The sequence below is a fragment of the Petromyzon marinus genome, chromosome 35 (genome assembly GCF_048934315.1).
Source record: "Petromyzon marinus isolate PM22_M1 ecotype Great Lakes invasive population chromosome 35, UKy_Petmar_22M1.pri1.0, whole genome shotgun sequence".
Lineage (NCBI taxonomy): Eukaryota > Metazoa > Chordata > Hyperoartia > Petromyzontiformes > Petromyzontidae > Petromyzon > Petromyzon marinus.
This window is the reverse complement of record NC_133701.1, coordinates 7,792,769-7,820,436: the sequence shown is the minus strand read 5'-3', so window position 1 is coordinate 7,820,436 and position 27,668 is coordinate 7,792,769. Positions and strand designations below refer to the sequence as shown.

The window sequence follows — 27,668 nt, the reverse complement described above, 5'->3', positions numbered from 1 at the left end:
GCGCCAAATTCGCTCCCCGTCTGGCTCCGTGGCGTAACGGGCGCGAGGGAGAACCGCGGGTCACTTTGAATAATCCAGACGGAGCGTCAGCTTCGTTCGAGTCGCAAGGCCCCCCCCCCTCCTCCTCCCCCCCCCCCTGCCGGGAGCGCTCGGACACCAGAGGGCTGGCACGGACCCCCACGCACGGCGGTGACGTCAATTAAACGCGTTCCCCGTGGTTTATTCAGCAGCATTTGCGCTGACGAATGCGCCCGGTGACATTCAGCAAACCGGCGCGAACATGAACATGCATGCATCCGTGGCGCTTCTCCCCGCCGGCTCGCACTCGCGCCTGGCTTATTCATTTATGAAAACTCCACGACGCACGTTCGTCAACAACACCGCGCTGAAGAGGAACAGAGCGTATATACGTACTGATGCGAGGTTTGCGGGCATTGGCCCCATTGTAGTTTATTCTAGATGTAGTTTGTTGCGAAGTAGGCCCATTACCCGAAACGTTGTCTTTTGCAAATTGTCAAACGCAACACATTAGGCAGTAACACTGCGTTAAAGAGAAACAAAAAATGCACAGGTGATAGTCCATGTACTGGCAATTGCCCTTCCGTTATAAACGAGGGCCATTGCGCGAAACGTCACCCTGTTATGTAATGGCCTCCTTAGGATGGTGTTATTGACAAATGTGTTGGGTCTCTGTTGTCTGTGCTCACTCTCAACGCAGTGTCATGTTATTTTTTTGTAATTCAACGTGGATCTGATAGGCCCCTCCCATTGTGTTTATCTCTCTATATATATAAATATGAGTGTTTATTGACTTTTGATTTAAAGCTTTCGTGACTGCAGGGATTCACATTATCGGTTCGTTCGGTAAAGTCACGTATAAGGGAAACAATAAAACAATAAAAATATAAAACAATAAAATTCTCACGACGTTTCGACTGCAACACATGATGATTGCTTTTGTTGCAGTCGAAACGTCGTGAGAATTTTGTTGTTTTATATTTTTATTATTTACTAATCTCACAGTGTGGCCTTAAAGGTGCGCCCTCGAGCCAACGACCTACTTCGAGCAGGCGCTGCCAAATCTTGCGAATCTTTGGCGATTTTATTATGAGCAAGAAAAAAATCATAATAATCCACCGAGGCATTTTGTTCGTTCGTTTAATTAAAACATTTGTTCGAGCACCAACATGTGAACTGTCTGCCGAGGAAAAACGCGCCCCCAACCACCCCCGTCCCCACAATATGTGGATATAAAGAAAAGGCTTTGTTGTTTGTGGAAGAGCAAATGTTGTGAGCCAGAGCCTATTAAGACCGGCATGCGGCATTGGATGGCGTTGCCAGTACACCGCTTACTTATTAAACTACTATCGTACGATTGATATTCGCACCATTCTTATTGCGCAATGCGATCAAGGAGGCGCTGTGATTCGCAGCCACAGTCTGCAGTAGTTTCTCGGTACAGAGCGGCTGTTGCTATCTACACGCACACTGCACTCGAGCTGGGCGAGTCATAGAGGAATGGTATTTGATTCCGAAGACTTCGCCCTGGAATATGCCTGCATGAATCACTGTTCTACTGAGGGTGATTTCCATGTAAACATCTTCGTACATATAGATGTGCGAGCATCTGTGGTTGCATGCATACATGAGTGAGCATCTGTACGTGTGTACATGAATTACATACGTGAGTGGGTGAGTCACCACCCATTTATTTGGTGACCCTGGTAGCCCACGTGGCAGTCCCCGAGGTTCCAGTGATAGTCCCGATGGTCCGAATAATAGTCTTGGTGGTCCCGATGATCTCGGTGGTAAGCATGGTGGACGCCGTGGTAATGCCAGTGATCTCAGTAAATCTGGATGTAGTCCTTGTAATCCGAGTTGTCTCAGTGTGAGTCCCAATAGACTGAGTAGTGGTCCTGGCTGGTCATGGTAATCCCAGTGGCAGTCTCAGTGGTCTTGGTAATCCGAGTGGTAGTTATGATGGTGCTAGCATAAGCCACGGTGGGTCACAGTAGTCTGAATGGTCTGACTTGGTAGTCCGGGACAGTCTGACTTGGTAGTCGTTCAGGAATACCCCAGCGGTAGTCCCAGCGGTCAACCCTGATACGAGCTGGTAAGTCTCAACAAGAATCGCCATTGAAACGTATTACAAATGCATCGGCCACACGTTTCAATGGCAAATTGTCTATCAATGCCCTATGGGGACCCTCCCATATTACACCCCACCACAGCTTGCATCCCTCCCCCTTATCCCTCTTTCCCCCACGATTCCATGATTCTGCCAATCCCATAAAAACAATTGTATTTCATTCCACGCTGGGAATCGTGACAATCGCCCGGCTCTATACTGCACTTTGCAGATGTAAATGTAAGGCTGAGTCGAAAGAGGTAAAGCCCAGAACAGGTAGAGATATTCCACTCGCCACTGATATGCGTAGCCAGAAGTGTTGTACAATGCCACCACTTCACACCGTGCGAAATATATCCCCCATTTAGCCTTTAACTGATTGTCTAGGTGAGCCCTGTTAGCGAGCACTTATAGAGGCGGGTACACCAAACAAGGGGCTCGTGTGGCCAGCACTATGCCTGACGACTTTTGTCTCCCTCATGCTGAGTTTTACATGAAACACCAGACACACCTTGAACGCTGAGATGGTCAGCGGGGAGCCCCAATAGCGTTTCAGACATGACTCTCCCCCTGATGTTAGCCATAGCTGGGAATAGAACTTGGGTCTCCCGGTTCATAGCACAGTGCGTGAACGACTGTGCCACTGCTCCCCATACAGAGACACGACAACAGCCACTTTTCGCCACTAAGTGGTGGTGTCGTCACCACAGCAGTTGTGCCAGGATAGGTGCAATTTATGGGAGGCCAAGTGAGGTGTCGAAGTCTCAATGACAGGAGGTCATGGAGCAGGCCCAACTGGCATGGGTTGATTGACTGAGATGACTGGCAGATGCACCACCTGTGTTCTCTGCTGTGCCAACTCGCTGCGTTTTGGACGCCAGGCGCTGCGGTCACTGCTGAGCGTCGCTCCACCCCCCCCCCTTCGCTGCCCTTAAAGGGCGGCTGTCTCCAACTGCTCAGCAGCGTCCTTCACGAGCCTATTTGTCCATGGGCCCAGACCAAAAAATCACTTATTGGTACCACCTGAGGTGGCAAAGTCTAGTAATGTTGTTTGTAATCCTCCATGTGTGTGGGACATATCCAGAGATATGATAACCTTAACGGAGTGGCAGCTTAGTTGCAGTTACCATGACTTTTATACGCATACCCTATGACAGGCGTCCGGAACAATTAAATGGGCGTTATTACTGCAAAACTACCTAGACCAAAGCCAGTTAGGTCACAAACTGGTCTTTATTGGTTTAAATACACAATACAAACACAGGACAATAAGGAATGCCACAGAGGCCGATCTTGACACCGCTGTTACCAGTCATCGGCAGGTCCAATCGTACCATATCTTCGTTGGCCCATACTGCACCCCAATTAGCTCCCTCTATCTGACCAAAGAGAAGCTGCTTGGACATGAAGGCGACGTGACCCACTCAACACAACCTCGCCTGTCGGAGGAGCTCATTGAGGAGTTCACAACTGTGTCCAGATCCTTCAAAGATCTGTGAGCTCCTCGCTCAGAGATCCAGTCTGATTAAACCAAGAATGGATCATAGGCAGACAAGCCTCAATTCTATTCTTGTGTATGATCTCAATATGTTCCGAGGCTAAATGCCAATGTCGCAGACTGGTTGCCACGATAGGGCTTTAGGAGAGAGTTTGTGTAGTTTGCTATTCCTCCATTGCAGGAGCACAGATCACAGGTGGTTTACTACACAGCATGAATGAAACATGCAAACACACACACAAATGCATGCTTAGACACGTGCACAGAGTTGGCATTTCACACATTCGTCATCTAGTTTAAACAACGATCGCACCAACGCAAGTGTCCGTCGTCCGGCAGCAGAACAGAGAATGGCTTCTCTGTTCTGTCCTCGAGCAACGCATGGACTCGCTCCTACTGGAGTGGCTATAAATTCGTGAACGGCTAAATTTATTGCTCGTCATCCAAGGGAGCAGTGGACTTTGGCAGGCCCCTAATAAAGCCGGAGGAATGTGTGGAAAAAACCTCTCCATATGAGGCCTGCTGGCAAGCGCAGTTAGCGTTAAACCAGCAGCTTTGTGTGTGCACCTTCCATACTGCCAGACAAACACTCACACCAGCGCACTATATCATTATATTCAAGAAATGTCATTCAGTAGCAACACACTCGAACACCCTCCCACCCTGCGTACACACACACACAAGGATAAATATTTCCCACGTAGCCTACGCCTGTTGGGCCAAGTGCTGTGAGACTACCTATGGGGGCCGGCCAGTGGCGATGATGCTGGTGCATTTGGTGGCTCTAAGCAAACTCCAAGTGAGATGAGGTAAGAGATAGCGATTTGAGAAATGTGGACAAAAAGATAGAGGTGTGATGAGATGCAAAACAAAAAAGAGAGATGTGGAGATGAGGCAGACAGAAATGTAGTGGATTGAGAGGGAAGGAGACACGAGACATGTAGTTACATGTGAGAAGACACCGGGAAGATGACAGATAATTATTAGGTTTATGTTGCTGTAATTCATATATTTGATATGTTGATTAAGGATCAGATTTTTAAGTGATATTTCGGACCATCCCGATACTTTTCATGAATCAGAGGCCTCTTCATTAACTCGAGTCTCTGAGCTTTGTTTAGCATGCTGATGTTAAGCAAGGCTTTTGAGAGGATGGTGCGATCGGCATCATGTCCAAGCGGCCTTTTTTCAAATATATGCCAAATGATGTTGGCCGGGATTCGAACTTGGGTCGTCAGGTTCGTAGCATAGCGCCCAAACCACTATGTCACCAACCACCACGCGTACACGTGCACATTAAGACACAAATCAAAGAAAACCCAGAGGGAAAAACACTAAAGGGTCCACACAGATGGGTTCACAACCTATTTGCTGTGTTGCATTGTCCTGGCCACCTCACAGTCCAGGGGCTTCGTCGGTTATTCGCAAACTTCCATAATCTACCGACAGTGCTCCCCCAAAGTGATGCACCACCACTCATGCCTTACATCACACGACATTGTGGCAGAGCTTGGCATTGAGAGACACAACATAATTTTGGTGTGAAATGTTTTGTCTAATTGTTTTGTTCGTACTTGGGGGAGCTAATGTGTTTTGTCTTTGCTTCGTGTAACTTGTGGGGAAATGTATGTTCAGCTACCATGACCAATTTGGCAGATGCGTATTTGTGCGAGTTGCCCACATTAATGGTATTGCAGGCACATTGTGCACAGCAGTGGGAATGTTGCCGTGGGATGTAACGGTCAGCACACTGGCGATCCATTTCAATCAATGGGAAAGTCTAACCCCCCCCCTCCTCCGGCCTGTTCCTCCCCATCCACCCCCTGCCTCTGTACACCCAGCAGTAGAACTGGTTAGTGTGCGTCTGATAAGCATGGAAGAGGAGGCCAAACAACCCCAAGAGGGCCTCTCTAGGGCGCCCTCTATCGGAGGCCCTTCCACCAGCAGTGCTGTGGGCAAATGCATTGCAGGGCTGCGCCTTTATCTTTTTTGCAGAGCGATTGGCTCCCAATCACCGAATCGTACGTACAAATTCCCACCTGATTCGACTCTAGACTAAGCCTTTTGTTTTACCAGGTTAGGCCCACTGAGCTCTACAGCTCTTTTTCAGAAGCGACCTGACCACAAATGATAGCTCAGAGAAGTGGCTTATCACGTGGAAATTTAGAGTAGCCAAATACTCAAAACGCATGTTTCTAAACGTAGGGGGGGAACAATCCACGCGACCACGGGGAGAACATGCAAATCTTTAAATATAACGAGGTTTCATGGTCGGGATAGAACCCATGACCTCCTGTATACCAGACAAGGGGGTTGGCATCTCACCACCGTGGTACCGTCACAGCCTATCATACCTCCGATGCAGATGAAATACGTACCAACTGGTGAGTCTTGGCATGAGATCATCAGTATGTTTTTTCTTTCTATATATATACTGGTCCCTTCTAAAGGGAATAAGGAATTCCCTTCATTGGCTGAGGAGCACCAGTGCAGACTAAACACCATTTTGTGCTCGTTTCAACAAGACGAAGTCTTGACGAGGTGAACTCGGCCTAAAATGCGTACCTGGTGCTCTGGGTAAATATCAACAATGGTTGATCACAATAACAGGCTGGCGACACCAAGCCATTCCACGGCAAATCGATTGGTACCATCGGTACATCCCCTTTGTGTGCTGGGCCGGCTTTAATACGTGCTCGCAAGCGGCATTTGCCAGAATATTCTGTTAATGACTGGAGGGGAAGGAGGAGGAGGGGGGGTATTTTTAAAGTGCAACACAGCCGCCACAACGTTGCCAAAAGCTTAAAGTTCAAAATCTTTCCTTTGTGCCTGCATGTGCGTGCATTGGAGAAAATAAATAAAACTGAAACGGTGTCTCCCCCCCCCCCCCCGATTTCTTTGTTCAAGTGACTAATGGAAAGTCAATTGGGGAATCACACTTTGGGGCAGATTGCAGGAGCACCACATTGGCCCTGTTTGTTATTGGACATCGGCGGCGCAGCAAACAAGGGGAGCAGATAACGGACAGCTTCCTGCCAGCTCAGCAACGCATTGTTCGGTGACCCAGTCAGCGCAGAGGCGTCCTCTGGGAAACGGTGCACGTCAAACACGGAGGATCGTCGCTTCTACCCGCCAGTTCCAAACGATGTTAAAGAGTGCTGGTTAAAGGTCAAGGGGCGACACGATGGCGAGATGTTAACTTCTTCGCCTGGTGTACAGGAGGTCGTGGGTTCGACCCCTGTAAATTTGGAGTTTCCACGTTCTTCCTGTAGTTGCATGGATTTTTCTTCGGGTTTCACGGTTTTCCCCTCCAAATTTAGAATCAACATGCGTTTAGCGTATTTGGCTGCTATAAATTTCCACATGATAAGCCACTATGTTGAGCGGTCATTTGTGGCCAGGTGGCTTCTGAAAAAGCTTAAAGTAAAAAGATAGATTTCACCATGAAATTATCTCAGTGATGAAACATTGTATGTCGATATTGGCTCAAATGTTTTTTTCCCTAAATTTAATCAATGAAGCTGAAATTATGCACTCCGAAATGCCCGTGGGGCTGATGGGTTGTGTAGGAAATCCATGTAATATTTTTTTTATTTTTACGTGGAGCGACGGATATGTGAAGGAGACATACAGTGAGGGAAAAAAGTATTTGATCCCCTGCTGATTTTGTACGTTTGCTCACTGACAAAGAAATAATCAGTCTATAATTTTAATGGTAGGTATATTTGAACAGTGAGAGACAGAATAACAACAAGAAAATCCAGAAAAACGCTTGTCAAAAACGTTATAAATTGATTTGCATTATAATGAGGATAATAAGTATTTGACCCCCTCTCAATCAGAAAGATTTCTGGTTCCCAGGTGTCTTTTATACAGGTAACGAGTTGAGATTAGGAGCACACTCTTAAAGAGAGTGCTCCTAATCTCAGCTTGTTACCTGTATAAAAGACACCTGTCCACAGAAGCAATCAATCAATCAGATTCCAAACTCTCCACCATGGCCAAGACCAAAGAGCTCTCCAAGGCTGTCAGGGACAAGATTGTAGACCTACACAAGGCTGGAATGGGCTACAAGACCATTGCCAAGCAGCTTGGTGAGAAGGTGACAACAGTTGGTGCGATTATTCGCAAATGGAAGAAACACAAAATAACTGTCAATCTCCCTCGGCCTGGGGCTCCATGCAAGATCTCACCTCGTGGAGTTGCAATGACTATGAAAACGGTGAGGAATCAGCCCAGAACTACACAGGAGGATCTTGTCAATGATCTCAAGGCAGCTGGGATCATAGTCACCAAGAAAACAATTGGAAACACACTACGCCGTGAAGGACTGAAATCCTGCAGCGCCCGCAAGGTCCCCCTGTTCAAGAAACACATATATATGCCCGTCTGAAGTTTGCCAATGAACATCTGAATGATTCAGAGGACAACTGGGTGAAAGTGTTGTGGTCAGATGAGACCAAACTGGAGCTCTTCGGTATCAACTCAACTCGCCATGTTTGGAAGAGGAGGAATGCTGCCTATGACCCCAAGAACACCATCCCCACCGTCAAACATGGAGGTGGAAATATTATGCTTTGGGGGTGTTATTCTGCTAAGGGGACAGGACAACTTCACCGCATAAAAGGGACGATGGACGGGGCCATGTACCGTCAAATCTTGGGTGAGAACCTCCTTCCCTCAGCCAGGGCATTGAAAATGGGTCGTGGATGGGTATTCCAGCATGACAATGACCCAAAACACACGGCCAAGGAAACAAAGGAGTGGCTCAAGAAGAAGCACATTAAGGTCCTGGAGTAGCCTAGCCAGTCTCCAGACCTTAATCTCATAGAAAATCTGTGGAGGGAGCTGAAGGTTCGAGTTGCCAAACGTCAGCCTCGAAACCTTAATGACTTGGAGAAGATCTGCAAAGAGGAGTGGGACAGAATCCGTCCTGAGATGTGTGCAAACCTGGTGGCCAACTACAAGAAACGTCTAGCCTCTGTGATTACCAGCAAGGGTTTTGCCACCAAGTACTAAGTCATGTTTTGCAGAGGGGTCAAATACTTATTTCCCTCATTAAAATGCAAATCAATTTATAAAATTTTTGACATGCGTTTTTCTGGATTTTCTTGTTGTTATTCTGTCTCTCACTGTTCAAATATACCTACCATTAAAATTATAGACTGATCATTTCTTTGTCAGTGGGCAAACGTACAAAATCAGCAGGGGATCAAATACTTTTTCCCCTCACTGTATTGTCTGCTAATTTAATTTGTTATTTATATTCTCGACAACGACGCAAAACATTATTTTGACTTCTGAAATATTATCAGATGTGTTTTAAGTAATTTCGATGTTGACGTGGTGTCAACGGTGAGCAACACCGGATTTGCAATCCCGTGGTCGCGGGGTTCGATTTTACATCTCGGCGCGAGAGCTGAAAGAGTGGGCAAGTTTCTTAAGATACTCCCGTCTCTGTCCACCCAGCGGCACAAATGGAGCACCGCAAAAAGTCAATTGGCCGGTCGCGTGTGGTGAGTTCAAGTGTGGTATGTCTGGCCAGCATCGAATAGTGGGGAAAATAGCCCCCCAGAGGAGCCCTTTGGAGTTCCCTCTATTGGCGGGCCTCCCGCCAGCAGTGGTACGAGCAAGACATTGCAGGGCTGCACCTTAATCTTCTTTCAGTAATACAAACAAGTTAACATTTTCATGACAGAATTAAAGTGTTCTATAATGTGGGTGATCATCATGCTCTGTTGGATGAAGGCCTCCCCATGCCATTTCGCTCACTGCGGAAGCTTGACCATACTTCACCATGCTGGTCCGTGTGGGTTGGTGAATTGGGGGGGGGGGGGGGGAGGAACACATGATACTGGTTCGGCTATCAACCACCACTGATGTCAGCGGTAGCCTGGACTTCAACCGAGGTTGGTGGGTTCAGAGAGCAGTGTGCTTACCACTGCGCTACCACCCTGCCACTGAAATGGAATTGGCAATTTTATTCACGTGCATGCGTGTGTTTGTGTGACTGTGTAAGGGGAGTGGTGGCAAATGGCGCCTGTTGTGTGGGGACTGGTGGCCCCCCGGCAATCCGAGTTCGATTCCCGCACACGGCAAAACACCAGTGATGATCATCGGAACCGGTCCTGGGCCTCTCCAAGGTCGACTCAAGACAAAGGCGGCCGGGCGTGGTGCTGGCCACCCACCCCCTCGTGTGCCGTGCGGGCTTTAATAGGCGCTCACTAACAGCACCTGCCCCAACAGTCTGTCATGGCTATACGGGGGAGCAGTGTCTTCTCATAAATGGAGGAAGAACTAAGCAGCGTATTTGTTGGCAAATTGAAACAAATAGCTTGTCAGACAGTCCACACTGCACTGCTAATTGACTCCATTAGATCCTCTGACCCCTAATTCACCGATTATGTAAGAAAAAGGGGGGGGTGTGCGCATGAACACGTAATAACAAGAATAAGTAACAATTTAAAGGCGTTTTGATGAGACCACTGGTGGATGCAGGGCTCCACACACAATCCCACATCGCAGGATTGTAAGAGAGAAAGCGGCGTCTTGGGAAGACCTTCATGCAGCTGATGATGATGATGAGTTGCAGTACACGTAAACACATTGACATTTACGTATAAAAGCAAGACACTGCTTATTTGACTTTTGTGATTCAAGTCCATAAAACGCCCGATGCGGTATTAACGGCCTCATGTTGTATTAATGTAAAACAGTGCAGATTTTCCTACCCCGTTTCCCTCCTAAGACTCCCCCCCCCACCTCCCCCATAACCAGACATCCGTGCCAAATCTCTTAAAAATACTTTGCTCGCACACAGAGCATGGAAAGTTAAACCACCTTATAAATATTCAAAAGCAGTAATACTAACATTCTTTCCTCCTGCCACATTAAACGACACAACATTATCCGAACTCGATCTACACGCGCCTTAACTTACAACGTGTAGCTCTTTAGCCTCCCATTTTTTGGATCTCGGTCGTGAGGGATCTTTGACCGTGCTGAGTGTGGGCCGTACAGGGCGGCGGCGCCCCAGATCCGTTTCAGACGTCAGATTACTGTGACCGGGAATTGAACTCAAAAGTTGCAAGGTTCATAATGTACCGTACCCCTTGTCCCACGTACAGATAGTAAATACATTCTCATAGCTTTTGCTACGGGCCTCACGAGGGATCACCAAAGCAAAACCATATTTGCATCAAATGTGTCCTATATTTTATTGTTTCCCTTCAACGTGACTTTACCGAAAGAGCTAAGAATATGTCCTATACAATATCACCAAGATTCAAATTACATAAACCACTGTGCCATCGCCCCCCCCCCCCCGCCCCGCCCTGCCCCACAACGCTTCATTGTAATTCAATATTCTGTCAGTGATGGTGCGGCCCTGCAATTTATTGTAGATGTCACTGCTGGTGTGAGGGCCTCCACTCGCGGCAGCCCTAGATAGGGACGGAGCCAGGATTTCAGGCCGGGGTGACATTCAACACGTTTTTTATTTCAAGAATGATTTAGAGAGTCAGGCTGTTGAACTGGACGCCATCGGTTGGCGACACACTCTGACAATGCAGTTGCACGGAGTCCGCCAGACCGAGTGTCGTACACTTATGCGCAGAATGTCACCCCTGTCACCCCCCCCTGGCTCCGCCCCTGGCCCTAGAGCCCCGCTCGGGAGAGTATTTTCACTCCCTCTTTCATGCCAACCGGCCAGATGAATCGGCGGCAGAGTAGGCCCCCACTAGAGCGTGTTTGTTCCAATCTTCCAACTTGGTACACATTCATAACTGCGGCGTATCCATTTATACTGCTGGGTGAACAGGAGCAGAGTGATTTATAAAACTCATCTAGTGGTTTGACTGCCATGCCAGGTGATTGAAAGGTGCTTTCCATTATCCAACAAACGGACTAACTATGAAACAGAATCAGAATCCTTTTTCGACTGGAAAAAATCCGATGAACTATTAAGCTCTTTTTCAGAGATGTCCACTTGTACAAAAACAGCAGCATGCCGATATTTTTGCAACCGTGTTTAAAACACACAAAATGAACAAGTGCACTTGCATGGAACGAACGTTCAAATGAGTGGTCGCAAAAATTCAATGTATGGGTGCTCTAAAGTACCGTATTTTAATTTGCAAGTACAAAAACGCAGGATCTTTGGCAGAGCGAAGGAGCAGAAGGGCACTCATCGCAACTGTAGATGCACACCAGGAAATGATCTGTCACTTTTCGAGCTGCAATGTTATGTCATGCAAGTGCGTGCGCCGTTACGCACTGCGCATTGTCCTGAGAGGCGACAGCAACACACAGTTGTGCAAATGTTCAGATTGTTCTATGACGGTGGTTTCTACTGCTCCTCGCATACAGATTCGATTAATGTAAATGTGTGGAAAGGGCAGATTTCTAGATTTCTAGATTGTTTTTCCTCTACACTCTTTCCGTAGAAATAGCACAATTGGTGGATAAAGCCCCGCAACCTCCGATTAGCACGGTTGGCTACGCACGCTGCGAAAGAAGTTCAACATATGTACACGCATTATGACGTTTTGCACCACCACAGATGGGCTACGTCATTGCCTGCTTCGGACAAACGAGCGGTCCGATAAAGATTGCGCTACATTTGTTTGCCTTATTTAATTTCGAATCAATGATGCAATATTTGTGAATTCAAGGATGTAGCTCACATCAGCGGCGAGTGACATTTCAACTGGTCCAACCCAACCTTAACCAACTCATAACTGACCAGCATGGTGAAGTATGGTCAAACAAGCAAACCTCAGGATCAACATGGAGTGGGGAGGCCCTCATCCACCAATGTGTTCACAGATATCTGCACATCATTGCATTTATAAATAAAATATATAGTAAATTAATGTATAAACATTGCTTTATTTATTTTAAAACAGTTCATTATCAGGTGGATTGTTGCATTGCAGGATAGTGAGAGATGGTGGCAGCTAAGAGAGGCCTCCATCCAGCAGTATATTTACCAAGGTCGATGATAATCAAGGTGATTATCTTTGGTTGCGTATAATAACAGTAACGGAGCACTGTGATACTGTGATTTAAAAAAATGTGTCTACTGAGGTCTCGTAAAGAGGAGGCTCGATCTCTCGACAGGAAGGAAAGACGGTTAAACAATAAAACGAACAAACTTTGTTCCCAATTCAACCGGCCGACAGAAAAGCAAGGAAGGCTGCTGGCATTTCGGCAGACATCCTGGATTCATTGCAGCTTGTTCCTGAATGACGCAGAGTGGGATCATCTTTCCAGCAACGGAGAGAGAAAGAGACATTTTTTTTAAAAAACTTAATTAATAAAGTGTGCGCAACAGGGCACACTAATGCGGCCGAAAAGTCCAAAAGTACTCATCAATTATTGGTTCCGCGATAGACCTCACAAAGAGTGTCTGACTCACGCATTGTGCTTGGTAGCGGAGGCTTCATTTATCAGACTTTCCATCGGGAGGAGCATGTTCAATTAACCATGTGCTAGTCGAGCAGTTGTTTTAAAAACTGCACATGAAATCGGAACTCCTCTCTCATCCCACGCAAGCTCATGGAAATTGGTGATGATGCTGTTCGTAAGGGGATGGGTTAGCATCGTTGCAATATGAATTTTTTTTTTTACAGCCCCCTGTCCATTCCACTGCTGGACCATTAACCTACTTGCCCTAAAACCGTTTCGTTCGTGGGGGTTTGTTTGACCATACATTCACCCTTTTGGTCATTGTGCATTGGTGAATGGGGAGACGGGACGGTGGGGGCACCCAAGATGGGTTCAATTATCACAGATTCATCATCTTTTAATCGTCCTGTCTAAATCCACTGATGGATGAAGGCCCTTCCACGTTGATGCCCCCCATCTAAAGTGTTGTGCATTTGTGGCTGTCACTCGCACGTGTTCCGATTTCATAACTTTTTGGTCGTTTGTAGCTTTTTGTTTAGGTGCAATTTCATAGTTTTTTTATTTTTTTTATTGTGCTTAGTAGTAGGGGTTACATTTGCTTTGTATGCATGTGAGTGTTGGGCTTCTTTCGAGCCGTATGCAGTCATATACAACTAAATGCACAGCGTTGTGGGATGCTGTTGGCGCGAATGCATGAAATGAAATTATTATCACGTATTCGTTGTTTAATCTATCCAGGGTAGACGTGTCCAACACACGCCGCTACCTCTCTTGGCCACTCTGTTCCAGCGCTATCAGTTGTTGTGTGTTGCCACTGCCGCCATCATGCCCAAGGGTGCTTGTTTGACTTATTAATAGCAAAAGCGAACACTCCGTGCGTCCATGTTCCAGTAATCGGCGCAGGGCCTTCTCTCTGTGCCCCCTCGTGACTAATTCCCCGCGGCTCGTCTGCCAGCGCCTCTCTGCACGGGTGTTCTGCCGTGGGACACAACAAAAAATAAAACCACAACAACAACAACAACACACGGGCAGGTGTGGATATAAAGAGCTGAATTAATTAAAAGCGACGTTTGGAAAAAAAAGAATACGAGGACAGAATGCGTGTGTGTGAACCTTAAGGGTTTGGGACACATCACTGCAGACGTGGCAAAATCGGAAATCGCTGCAATCCTCACAAACGCTAAGACACCTATTGGCAACATCAGTAAGGATGAGCGCTTTGAGCTTTCCCAATGAAAGAAGAAGAGAGATGACATCGTCATCCTCTCAGCCGACAAGGGCAATGCCACAGCCATGGACAAACCCACATACAATAACAAAATTCAGGACCTACTTAATGATGGGAGCTATACCAAAATTAAAAGAGATCCCACCAACCCGCTCATTACGAAAACCAACAATATCATCACTGATTCGACATCTTTAATCGAAGCAACCAAGCGGTTTTCCTTAAAACCCTCTGCTCCTCAACCACCCAGATTGTATGGCTTACCAAAAATCCATAAAGAAGGTACACCCCTTCGTCCTATCGTCTCCACCATTGACTCACCCACCTACAAACTGGCCCAATTTCTGTCTGAGATCTTACAACCATTCACTGGTAAGGCCACCTCAGCTGTACTAAGCTCACTTGGTATGGTTAATTAAGGACATCTCACTGTCTCCAGGTGATTTGCTTGTTAGTTTCGAGGAAGTATCTTTGTTTACCAACGTTGGTCCAACAAGGACTGAATGCTGATGTACCGGCCCTGGTCAGACACTGCCTCACCAACACTTACTTCACCTGGAATGGAACATTCTATAAACAAGTTGAAGGTACCCCAATGGGTTCTCCCTTATCTCCAGCTGTAGACAATGTTTTCATCGAAAAATTTGAGACAGATGCCATCCAAGTATCCACTCTACGTCTGTCCTTGTGGAAGAGGTATGTAGATGACACATTCGTTATCTGGGCACATGGTCGACCAGCTCTGAACCAATTCCTCAACCACATCAATTCTATACACCCAGCCATCAAATTCACCATGAAGATGGCAAGTTACCATTCTTGGATGTTTTAATCGAAAATAGACCAGATGGCTCAATGGGACACTCTGTCTACAGGACAGCCACCCATACGGATGCATATCTAAAACCTGACTCCCACCACCATCCATCCCAGAATAATTCTCTCATCAAAACTCTACACCATAGAGCTCGATGTATTTCTGACCGTCATCACCTAGCCAGTGAACTGGAACATGTACACCAAGCTCTCAAGATAAATGGATATTCAGACTACACAATCCGTAAAGCTATCACCCCAACCGTTGGGAAAGAACCATCTGAGGACCCAATCAAAACCATCACCTTGCCATACATAGCAGGGTCACTAAAAATATTTCCAAAATCATGAGCAAACACAAGATCCAGGATCGATTTAACACAGTACATGAAACTCGTGATCTGATCCTATCTGTGAAGGATCTGATCCCTGACATGCAATACCCCGGCGTCTACAAACTAAGCTGTGCCTGCGGCAGTAGTTACATTGGGGAAACTAAGCAACATGTCTCGGACCGTGTTCGTGAACATAAGGCAGATCTGAAACATGGTAGGACCAATACCTCGGCCGTGGCTGATCATAGTTTTAATGTGGTGGGCTCACACGACATAGATTTCTCTAAGACGAAGGTACTTTGCAAGTCCACTGGCTTTCAAGAAAGATTCGTTCATGAAGCCATCCATATATATAGACACAGACACAATTTCAACCTAGAAGATGGGTACAAACTGAGCAGTCATTGGAAGGACGTTATTAACCAGTTTAAATCATAACTGGCTACGATGTTCCCATCCTACCACCTTCCGATGTTAGTTGTGCTTTACGCCAAATTTCACAAGCTTCACACCAACACTGCCACTTCGCGCATCGACTACCCCTCGGTTGCGGCTCTGCAATTTCCCATTAACATGCGAATCTCTCATTGACATGCAAATTTTCATCTGGTAGCCCTTTGATTGGTGGAAAACCAACCACCGTCGGGATGGCTGCCAACCACTTGCATTAACATTGGCTGCTGACATTTGGGCTACGCCCATTTCAAACCCTTATAAATAGTTTGACTTTGGAAGCTAACCCCCCTTTTCCTGAAGACGACCGCTTGTGTTGCGGTCGTTTTTTGTCATTTTATTTGAACCCATCTACGTGACTTTACCGAAAGACCCAAAGAATATGATTTTCTAAAGTCACGAAAGCTTTAAGTCAACATTTCACCAAGATATATTCTTGAATAAATATATTTACAGAGCAAGGATGGGCACAGTGTTAATACAAAGAGGCAAAGTCGTATCAATGCTAATAGTTATTTTTATATATAAGGTGAGAAAAATGAAAATTCGAGATGCATTTTTCGAGATTTTTTTCATCGCAAAATTAGCAAGAACATCTTCAAATGGTGTTTGTCGCACAACCTCATTCTCAATAGAGAGTCGCGGTTGCAAGGGAAGTCAAGGCGGCGTCGTTGCGCTACGCGTGAAACAAGCGGAGCGACAGCGGCGGTAGCAGTGACATGGGGGCAGCAACAGCACCAACTGCAGAAAGTAATCACTGAAGGCTTACGAAAACGGAAGTGCATCGGGCCAACAAGAATATTAATGTGGCCCTGCCAGCTCCTACTGGCCATCCTGGTCAGAGAAATGGTTTGCACTGCTCTGCCACGGCAATCCGAATGGCTTCTTCTTGACCTCACGATGGGGCAGTGAGCACAGACGGGATGAAATCGAGGGAAAAAGACAAAAGTGTAAAGAGTGCGTTAATCTGATGTATGTGCAGTCGATAATCGGAAGCAACAATCTGAAGGACCACGAGAGAACTGAACAGATATATTATTAAATATATTAAAAGGTGTATGATGGTCTATGAGTACATTGACTATTTATTTCACAAAACCTTATAATACCTGCACTGCATATAAAAATTGGTCGCCAAAACACAGCCAATTTTATGATAAATTACTCAAATAATTTATCATAAAACACAGCCAATTTTATGATAAATTATTCGGTTGACATTTGACATTAGAGTAAAGCTTAAGATTAACTGGCTGCTGCCAAAATTAATGATCCATAAAATACAAATGTGGACCAAGAGGTCGCATGTTTTATCCCCCGGCACGTCAACTGCAACAACAGGGAACATTTCTGAAGATCCCTCCCTCCACCCATCAGCAGTATAGACAGGAGCCTCGCAGTTGCTTTTGGCTAGCCGTCAAACAAAGACGGTCACTGCATCGCCCGCTTGCAGATGCACTTTTTCGGCCGTCTGGAACGTTCTTCCATCTCGGTAAAAAAAATCCTTAGAACCGCTTTTTGTGTTTAGCTTGTTATCCTCCCCCCACACCTTTGACTAGCACGGTTGGCTACGCAGAGTGTAAATGAAGTTCAAAATATATACATATAAGTACAGCACAGTTAAATTTTGACTTAAAACTTTCGTGACTGCAGGAATTCATATTCCTGGTTCTTTCGGTAAAGTCATGTAGATAGAAAATAATTAATATTTCTATTAGATGTTTTATTTCATTTTATGATTTTTATTTTCTATCCACGTGACTTTACCGAAAGAATCAAGAATACAGCACAGTTAGCTGATCGGTAAGTCACGTGTGGTGGGGTAAAGCATAGGTACTCCTACCTATTCCAAGACAATCTGGGCCGTGTAGAAGAGTGGGTCAAACTACCCTTTCGAGGAGCCCTCCAAAACTCCCACGAGTCGAGGCCCTTCTGCCAACAGTGGCGTGATTAAGCAATTGCAGGGTTGCACCTTTATTCTTTACCCGTTACCAAGATAAACAGCAGAAGGGTGCAGTTCTACTCAGCAGCAGAGGACACGGTTAATGTCCGTGACACTCAAGACGCTTTAATCGGCTGTGAGACTTTTAAGAGCTCCTCCGCCACCTTTCCCCACACCCGGCACAGCCCCTTAATCATTTCGCGAGGCTGACTCTGATTTGTACGGACAAAGGCACGGACATTTCCAACTCTGCTGCATGTGGTATTGATTGCAGCTGCACGGTTGACTGTGGAAGCGGTATCGAATCCCATTCAATAATTGCAACGTGTTCCTCTCCAACGGCATCACTGTTCCATGTGTTTTTTTTTTAAATTCAAGAATGTTCTTATGTCATGGGACCTCCTTTGCCGGTAACCAAAATATGAAAATAGGTTTCCCCTTTTTTTCTGGCAACAAAACAGGTGTCAAGATGTTAAAACACCAAACTGAAACCTTTTACAAGGAATCATGTCTGCATTAACCACAATACATGTGGTCAGAATGCAGACAAAAACACACTATGATAATATACGCATTGTCTTTGAAACTGATTGGTCCACACCAAAGACAGCTTCCTTTTGAGCCTCGTCTCAAAACGGTGTTAGACCAGAGGACGTCAAAAGGCGTACAGCTGTCTCTGCTGTGGTGTGGACCAATCAGTTTCAAAGACAATGCATATATTATCAGAGTACGTTTTTTGTTTGCATTCTGACCACAAGCATTGTGGTTAATGCAGACATGATTCCTTGTAAAAGGTTTCAGTTTGGTGTGTTAACATCTTAACACCTATTTTGTTGCCAGAAAAAAGGGGAAAATCTATTCTCGCGGTTCTTATGCTATGTTATTTTGCATACTTAGGCAAGTGACAGGTTCGTGATCTGATTAATTGTCAACACGTGTGTTTGTCAAGAGTTTATTGATTAAAAATGTCTACATGCCTAATGCATATTATATTCTACGTTTTTCATCATCATCATCATCACCTTCTGCCATGATAAATCCACTTTTGGATGAAGGCTTATCCAAGTCATCACATCTCTCACCGATGATGGGATGTAATAATATGCATCGAGCACCTACACACGAGCTGATTTTATCGTTCCATCTTACCTTCCTTTCTGTCACTATTCTTGACTATCGGCCACCATACCTTTGTGCATGTCATTTGCGTATGTCATTATTTAATATTGAAACCACGAAAAGCTCAATTATGCTGTCTGCTGTTAATAAAGCCCCCCCCCCCTTCCCCAGAGCACTATGTGCTTCTGGAAATGAAATAAGAGCGGAAATGAAATGAAGATGACCCAAGTGGCCGGTTTGACCCAAGGAGGCCAGAGCGCTGAGCCGGTAGCGCTGAGACTATGGAACGAATCCGGGCGGCCAACCGTGCTTCAAGTGGGCAATATCTCATCGTGTCCTGGCCCTTCCCTTGATTGACTCAGCCGTAAATTAATCACTGGTGCCGATTACGAAGATTATCAGCGAAGCATTTTCTGGGTATGTTACTGGCAATAATAATTGTGTCGTAGTTACACCCCACCACGACCCGACACAGCCAATTAGTAAGGTTTGTCACGTAAACAAAACGTGCCAATTGGTTACTACTTCAGCACACCGGTGAGTAAACCCACAACATGGAGCTCGACGTTTCGCTAGTGATTACAACCAGCTCCATCAGGCAATAGCCAGAATAATGTTGGTCGCGAAAACTTACGTGTTAAACTTTTATTATTCTGGCTACAATCACCCACTGCCGACAATAATAGGTGCTCGCTAACGGTACTTGCTCCAACAGGTTGTCACGGGGTATATATTTGTCTTTAAGAGTGTATTTAGGTGTACACGTGTATCAATATGCACCTATTTCTCCTGCCTCAGCAGTTTTCCTGCTGTATTTTTTCACCTAAAGACGATTGCTTGTGTTCCAATCGAAACGTCGTGATTTAAAAAAAAATATTATTATTTTTCTATCGACGTGACTTTACCAAAAAGACCCAAAGAGTATGCACGTGTCTTTCCATTAAATTTACACTGCTACCTTGAAGCAGGTCAACCTTGTTATAAAAAAAAACCCATTTATGCCCAAGTTCCTACCAGGTAAAATACACTCCGTGATGCGTGTGCTTGTGAAAGTAAAAAAAAAAATCGAGCTACGTTACGTGTGTACGCTGAAAGGCACAACAGCCGCGAGACCTCACACGTAGTGGTCCGGCAGGCCACGTGGCAAGCTCAAGCCGAGAGAGGCCCAGTCCACGTCTTTATCGTTACGCAAACAACAACTGTGGTGGGTGGCAGTGCCTCTCGTGACAGCACGCAGCTGTCACAAGAGTCCTCCCCCACCGGAGCGAGTCGTCCCCTCGGTTGGTCTGAAATCAATCGGCAAAAAATTCTTTCCCAACCTCTTGCACGTGTAACTAAAAAAATACACATAGTTGGTGATTTTTATTATTTTGATAATCATTTTACGGTTGTTTACCCGGGAAAGACTTAACTGTGCAGTCTTGTGAATCTTGTTCAGGGGATGGTCCTGCCAAGTTTTTTTTTTTGCATGGTGGGGGACAGGGGAGCGATGATTGCCATGTATATTCCAATTGTGTAATTGCATAATTTGCGGGAGGTGGGAGGTTCAAATTGGCATGCATTACCACGTTTAGTGTCTCCGCATATAAATACAAACAATGTTTTGGTCCCGTTGGCCAAGTCCATTGGACAATTGGCTCTCCTGCGCAATATTATATAGCAGCGTTTGTTTAATCAAGCAAAGCTCTAAACCCGTTTTTGACCTTCTGGGTCTCATCAGCAAAGTCTGGATCGTCAAACAAACTACATTGCTGGGTTACCAGACGTTATTGGCAAGTTGGCAAGACCATGCCCTCGAAATTATGGGGCCCTGTTCAATGCAGAAATAACTGTTTAAATAAACGCAGATGGTTAATATTGGTTTGGAAAGCTAAGAGGCCGATAGACTGGAAAATCTTATTTTTTGATATGTGAAGACACTGAACGGAGTTTTTGCCTATACTGTGTACGCTTGAACTCATAAAGCGTCACAGCAATTCATAAACTATCTTTCTCGGGGGATGGGGGGTCTCGGCCCCTTGTCTGTGTCTTGAAACTTAGTTGAAATAAGATCACGTTCAAGACTACGGTGTGGACCACACGAGAAGGGACTTATAAGCTCCATCATGGCAAAACAAATTAGAACTTGTACTGTATGTTTAACCCGGGACACGCGCCACGCCGAGTGATGTATAGGAACAGTTTCCAGCCTTTGAAGTCTTTGCCAAAAAATGTGCCTTCACAGACTTTGTCTTCGTGGTGGAAATGCCCTGTAGACACATATTTCTTACGAGCCAGACAGGATAAGTATGTGCTTAAACCTTCAAGATTTCAATTGCAGAACCTCGAGTCTCCGGTTAGCAGCTAAAAAACGGTTTAATTTAAAGCGGTGATGGGGGAGTGTGTTCGTTAGAAACCTCACATTGCAAAATGTACCTCTGTGTTTTTACGATATAACTTTGCTTTGAATCGTGAAAACTGCTTGTTGTGTTTTGTTTGTTGTCCTTTCCCCCACACCTTCGATTAGCACGGTCGGCTACGTACGGTGTGAAAGAAGTTCAACATAAATGCATACATACACACAAATTAAAATCATACATTTTATTAGGCTATAAAACGACTTCCACAACAGTTATCCGAGCCGCAAAATGATCATCTGCACTCAAAATGCAAAGTCAATTTTCAGCACAGAACATTTACCAGAAGGATTTTCAATACAAATGTAACTTATATTAAAGAGAACTTCATATTTGCTTCACCAATGCAAGTTTGCTAAAATATTCCATTCGTATGAAGTCATGCAAAATTGCACCACAGTGATTCCTCCTTTCGAAGTTTACATTGTTTACGATAGAAATGTACTTACTGTTTGATCAAACAAATAAATCAACCAACGCTTGCAATACAACTCTCAAGTGTGATGATCGGAAGTGCACCCCCCCCCCCAACCACCACGAAATTGATCATAAACGAGAAGACAAATGAGTGGACAATGCCTCCATCACATATCCACAACGCGTGAGCCACGCACGGCATTCTGGGAGATACGCGTAACATCAGCAGCGTTGATTTCGACACGAGCAGAAAATCTGCACCTGTTTCGACATACAGTGGTCTCATCAGCAAAGTCTGGCTCGCTTGAAACAACGCCGGTAAACTGTCGATCTCATCAGCAAGTACCCGAACATGTTCCATTACACAGCACAAACGACGGGATTACTTTATCCCATTCGAAGCCAACTTAAAAAAAGTAACGAGCGAAAATCCTAATAAAGTTCCCACCCCTCACCCTCACCCACCCCCCCCCCAACTCCTATCGCGAGCCAATTAACTGAACAAATATCCGCGTCCCCAGAGAACGGCAGCATTTTTCATACCGGTCCAAAACTGGCCGTGCCAAAATAAGTTCAATCGGCCGCGCGGGTGGCACAAACCTCATGCAGGAGTGGCGTCGACGGCTGAAAAAACCTTTGCTCATTTTACGCGCCCACGTGAAGCCGCGAACGTCCGCGCGCGGGCCAGCCGAATGGATTTCTTCGGGGGCCGTCCCGGCCAAATGGGCTAAATATATTGGCGGCTACTTGGAATGCGGCGGGAGGGATGAAGGGGAGAGAGGGGAACGGAGTTTTATCGCCGGTGCCCTCCCGTGCCCTCGTCCGGCACACTTCCATTAATGGGAACGAAGCAAACATTTGGGCGCACGAAGGGGGGGACGTTCCGCATTAATTACCGCAGACAAATTCCAAACAAGCAACCCCCCCCCCACCCCCTTCCCCCCCACCCCACCGTACATGGCTCTACTTTAACAAGCTGGCCCTTTCCTTCGTCCGAGCGACAGAACCTCGCCACCCCCCACGGTGACCCAACGTTTCCCTGAAAACACACGGGAAAACACGGCTGCTGAAATTCTCGCGGTGGATACGCGATGACCGCATGATCCCGGGCTGTTGGGTTTTTTTGTTGTTGTTTAGGGTCTTTTTTTGTTTGCTGTAAATAATGTGGTTGGGAGCACAAATGTGTTTTACATTTTAATACCGATGTCGTGCGGTGTTTTTTTTGTTTTTTTGCCAGTGTTTCGTGTACTTTAACAACGAGTATTTATCGACAGTGCCTGTACCACATTGCGTGTCCGTGTATGTGGGTGTGCTAAATGGGGGAGCCGTTAGCCCGCTATGCTACGAACTCGATGACCCGAGTTCGATTCTCGCTCAAGGCCAACACCAGTGACGATTATCTGAACTCGACCTGGGCCTCCTCTAGGTCGACTCAGCCTCAAGTAAGTACGGTAATTGGTGCAGCGTGTAAACATCGCCACATGGGAGACAAAGGTGGCCGGGCGTGGAGCTGATCACCCACCCCCTTGTGTGCCATGCCGGCCATCGTAGATGCTCGATCACAGCACTTTCACCAAAAGTCTGTTAAGGCTTAACAGGGGATCCGTGTCTAGGATTTAGTCTTTACAAAGTGTCAACATTTTTTATTAGCTTAACGTTTTTTGTTCTGCTCACCCGGTTTAAAAAAAATACATGATGGTTATGAGGATGACTTGTTGAAAACAATAATGAGGCAAATTCACTTTTTTAAAGTCACATACTAATCTTCTGAAAATCCCTCAATGCAAGGATGATCTCTACCACAGATTTATAAACGGGTCCTGAGATGAGTACGGAGTTCAGATCTCGGAACCACAAACCCGCCCGCAGAAGTATACGGGGACATTTCCAAGAAGCGGTGCGTGGTATTTCTTTGAACGTGTGGAAAGCTGGTCAGCGACCACACGATCCTGACGAGCAGGAGGTCAAGAGTTCAGTGGCAGGAAGAGTCCAAGACAGCTGGAAATCTCCAGCGTGCTGCAGCCTTCATCCGCGTTCACAGCCGTTGAGATCCAAAGATCCTTCGCCACCCGAACGGCCGCTGAGGATTTTGTCTTCACCAGAGCCTCGTTTCGCCAACCCATTTCAAGGTTCATGACAAGGGGCTTCACGGCTACCATAGCGGCCTGAGGTTGGCCTACCTTACTTTTCTAGTCATCGAAAAAAGACGCCCAGTGCGTCGCGCGCTTTCAGATGCACTTCTGTTGCCGTTTAAAACGCTCTCCCTTACGATATAAGGAAGCCACTTGAGCTATGTACTTTTAAGTCATCTGGATTGAAAACTCATTTCTTTGCAACTGCTTTTTGTGTTTAGTTTTTGTCCTTCCCCCGAACCTCCGGGGGAAGGACTGCGCCATGCACCCGGCGACCCGGGTTGGATTCCCGCTCACGGCCAACACCGGTGACGATTATCTGAACCGGTCCTGGGCCTCCCCTAGGTCGACCCAGCCTCAAATGAATACCTGGTGCGGTGTGTAAACATCGTCACTGGGGAGACAAAGGCGGTCGGCCGTGGTGTTGGCCACCCACCCCCTCGTGTACCGTTCCGGCCGTCATAGATGCTCGCTAACAGCACTTGCCCCTACAGTCTCTTAAGGCTATAGGGGGATCTTTGTCTTTTTTATACATACATGCAAGTATAAATGTATACATGTACACCGCCCTGTCAAGCAACTCCCCTGCTAAGAGTAATAATTCACAGCCCCATTATCAATCAACTGTTGGATGAAGAATTCCTCGCGATGTGTCGTGGGTCACAGGGCGGTCGTGCGATCACTCTTCACCACACCGCTCAGCGCGGGTCGGCGAAGTGGGAACCCGACACCAGTTAGGATATCGCTCGCCACTGATGTGAGCCGTGCCTAGGAATTGCACTCATACCGTTCTGCCAGTGGCCTAACCACTGTGCCACTGTTCCTTCCGTGTCTGCCGTACGAAGTAATGTGTGAAAATAATCTAACGATGTGTGGCTATACATGGATGTATGCACGTTTGATTGTATGTATCTGAAAGTACTTATGGATACAACATTTTTAATTTCCATTATAATCATGAAAACAAAGTTTCATAATAACTTAAAAGCTACGACATATAAACCAACATTTTTGGCAATGGCACTTCATTGAATCAGAAGGGCAATTGGCCCGACAAGTTAATTCATTATAAAATATATCAAACGCACGTGCAGTATTTAACTTCAACCCATCCTGCTTGTGCTCATTAAAATGTCCTTAACACATGTACAGCCGTCCCTCAACACGGACATGCTGTTTGTGTGTACAGTACAAAGTACATAAACAAATTCCACCGTGCTCACGTCACAAAACAAATACGTTTTGTCTCTCTCTCTCTCTCTGCTATCAACAGTAGATCGGCCAATTGGGCCACAAGCAATGGAGGACAAGGAGGCGTGCAATTTCCACCTCTACCATATGGCCATGCCCATTGCTACCAATGTGGCTTCCCCAGGAAACCCAGTTTTGATCCACAGGCTGTGTGAATTAAGTGCCTCGGGAGGGTAACGGCGGGGGTGGGGGGGAACTTTTTAATAACCGATGGGAAATTAAATCAAGTTGTGGTCATTTATATTTTTCCGTTGTTGGTCAGAGCCAACGGAGCGTCCTGTACCCGGTGAAGTTTCGCGCACACCCCGTTATAAATGGCACAACTGATAGGAGGAGCAAGAGTGACCGGCGATGGAGAACAGAAATGGAGCAGCGTTCACTTTTTTTTATCCCCACCTTTTTTTTTCGGATGCTCCCTATCCGCCCCCCCCCCCCCCCCCCAAGATACAAGACGTTAATCTATGCCTTGTTTCTTGTCTAAACCAGTTGAGGCTCTTGCCTCCCCAGGCCGGAGGTCAGGAATACACCGCGGATCAGGATATCGCATCATTGGCCGAACATCAGCGTCAGCGTTAGCCACGTGCGTGCTGACATGAAGCGGTCTGCGATGCGTAAGCAGGAACTTGTTGCGTCCAAACCACCCGGAATGTGCCCCGTCTCGCCAGATCTCGGAAGCTAGGCAGTGGTTGAGCCTGGACATTGCTTCGATTGGTGACCACTGAGCACCAACGTGATGCCACAAGGACTTGCGGGGCTAAGCGGTGGCCAGTGCAGCGGAGAAATTGACAACCTTTAACTCTGCTTTACGCTCCCATACCTACGACTCCTTGCCTTCAACCAAGCCGCCACAGACCATGGCGGGGAAGCAGAGTTAACACTTTCCACAGCCCACGCAGCAGTCGGAGGCTGCTCACCCATTGGTGGATTGACAAACAATCATAATAATGAAACTCGGTTTTCTATTGCTAAATTCGCGCAAGACCTCACAGCACTGTCAAATGAAGGTTAAGTTACGTAGAAAGTTTGTAAGAACGGGTGAGATTTAAGACGCGATTTAAAACGTGTAACAGACTCGGATTCCCTCATGGGCCAAAGAAGGGAATTCCACAATCGTGGAGTGTGGCTGCGAAAAGCTGCGTCTTCCATAGAGCCACGTCTGCTGTTTGAAATAATGAGTATGCCAGAATCAGCAGACTTAAGTTTTCTCAGTGGAATATGAAACTTAAGCAGATCGGTGAGATATTTAAGAGCCAACTCATTCGAGTCCTTAAACGTGAAAATAATAATAATCTTAAAGTCGATTCTGTACTTTACAGGGAGTCAGCACAGGGAGGAAAGAATATCAGTAATATGGTCACACGATTTAGATCCGCTTAAACCCAGGCAGCTGAGTTTTGAATATATTTGAGTCTATTTAGAACAGTTTTAGAAACATCAGCAAGCAAGGCATTGCAGTAATCCAACCTTGATCAAATGAAGGCATGCGCCAGTCTCTCAGCATCGGGAAGGGAGAGCATAAGTCTAAGTGGCGCTACGTGGAAAAAACGTTCCGGACATTTGTAGGAATTGCCATTGTTGTCGAACTTAAGGAAAAGGCTGCACATATTTTGATGTCATTGGCAACGGGAAAATCGTGTGCTGTCATCAACATTCTGTGGTTTTAAACGAAAACAAATATTTAAATAAACAGCTGTTTGTAAATACGGCCCTTCTATCGGTCCACTGCTGAATGAAAGCCTCTCTAATTCTTATCAGTCACGGGAGTTGTTTAAACATCCGTCACCATGCTTATCGGTACAGTTTGGAGAGAGGGGTTCAGATATCACTCGCCACTGACGTTAGCCATCGCCAGGAATCGAACTAAGGTCATCGGGATCATATTGCAAAGCTCAAAGCAATGGGTCAACCACCCTCACAGAGAAAGTATAATATATTTTTAAGTGTCTTACCTAGTAATCGTGCCCAACGTTGGCCCAACATTGGCATGAGGTTGGAACCGTTGGTCCAACCTTGGGTCAACGCTCCACGTTTCCTGGGAATTAGGATTCACGTCGGCTCGGCCAGCGGAACCAACAAATATAAAACACAAGACAATGAAGAATGAGAGAGGGAGAAAAAACCCCGCAGCGAGCGCGATACATGAGACAGGATACAGGATGGAGACATGCCGCATATTATATATTGTTTTGGCGTAAGCGTACACACGCGGGGCCCTCCTCCTCCTCCGTTGCCTTTCCCTCCCCGCGCCGAACGCCACCGCGAGACGTCACGGCAACATCGCTGCCCACGCCGGCTACGCGATCGTCCCACACAATGACGTGCCCAGAGGGTTTGCTGCCACAGTGGTGCATCGGGTTCAGCGCGCTCGGCTTGCAACCCGGAGGTCACCGGTTCGAGTCTATGAAAAAATTAGGCAAGTTTCTTTTATGAATCCTGCCCAACCCACTCCCGCCCACTGGGCTTCTGTATTAAATATATAAAAATCTCGCCACGGTGGTCAGATGTTAACTACCTCTCGTGGTATATAGGAGTTCGTGGGTTCAAT

At 46.2% G+C, this 27,668-nt stretch overlaps 1 protein-coding gene across 5 annotated transcripts in view; it reads right to left on the bottom strand.

Moving 5' to 3' along the window:
• LOC116948926 (3',5'-cyclic-AMP phosphodiesterase 4C-like) overlaps positions 1-27,668 on the bottom strand; it is a 312,029-nt gene that overhangs the window by 208,105 nt on the left and 76,256 nt on the right. Inside the window, exon 1 of one of the 5 annotated variants that reach the window (XM_032966205.2) lies at positions 22,341-22,635. The exons of the other annotated variants lie outside the window; for them this stretch is intronic. Within the exon in view, the coding sequence (XP_032822096.2) occupies positions 22,341-22,384 (44 nt within the window). The 5' untranslated portion in view covers positions 22,385-22,635. Of the gene's footprint in view, positions 1-22,340; positions 22,636-27,668 lie in introns of those variants that run through there. 5 annotated transcript variants of the gene reach the window in all.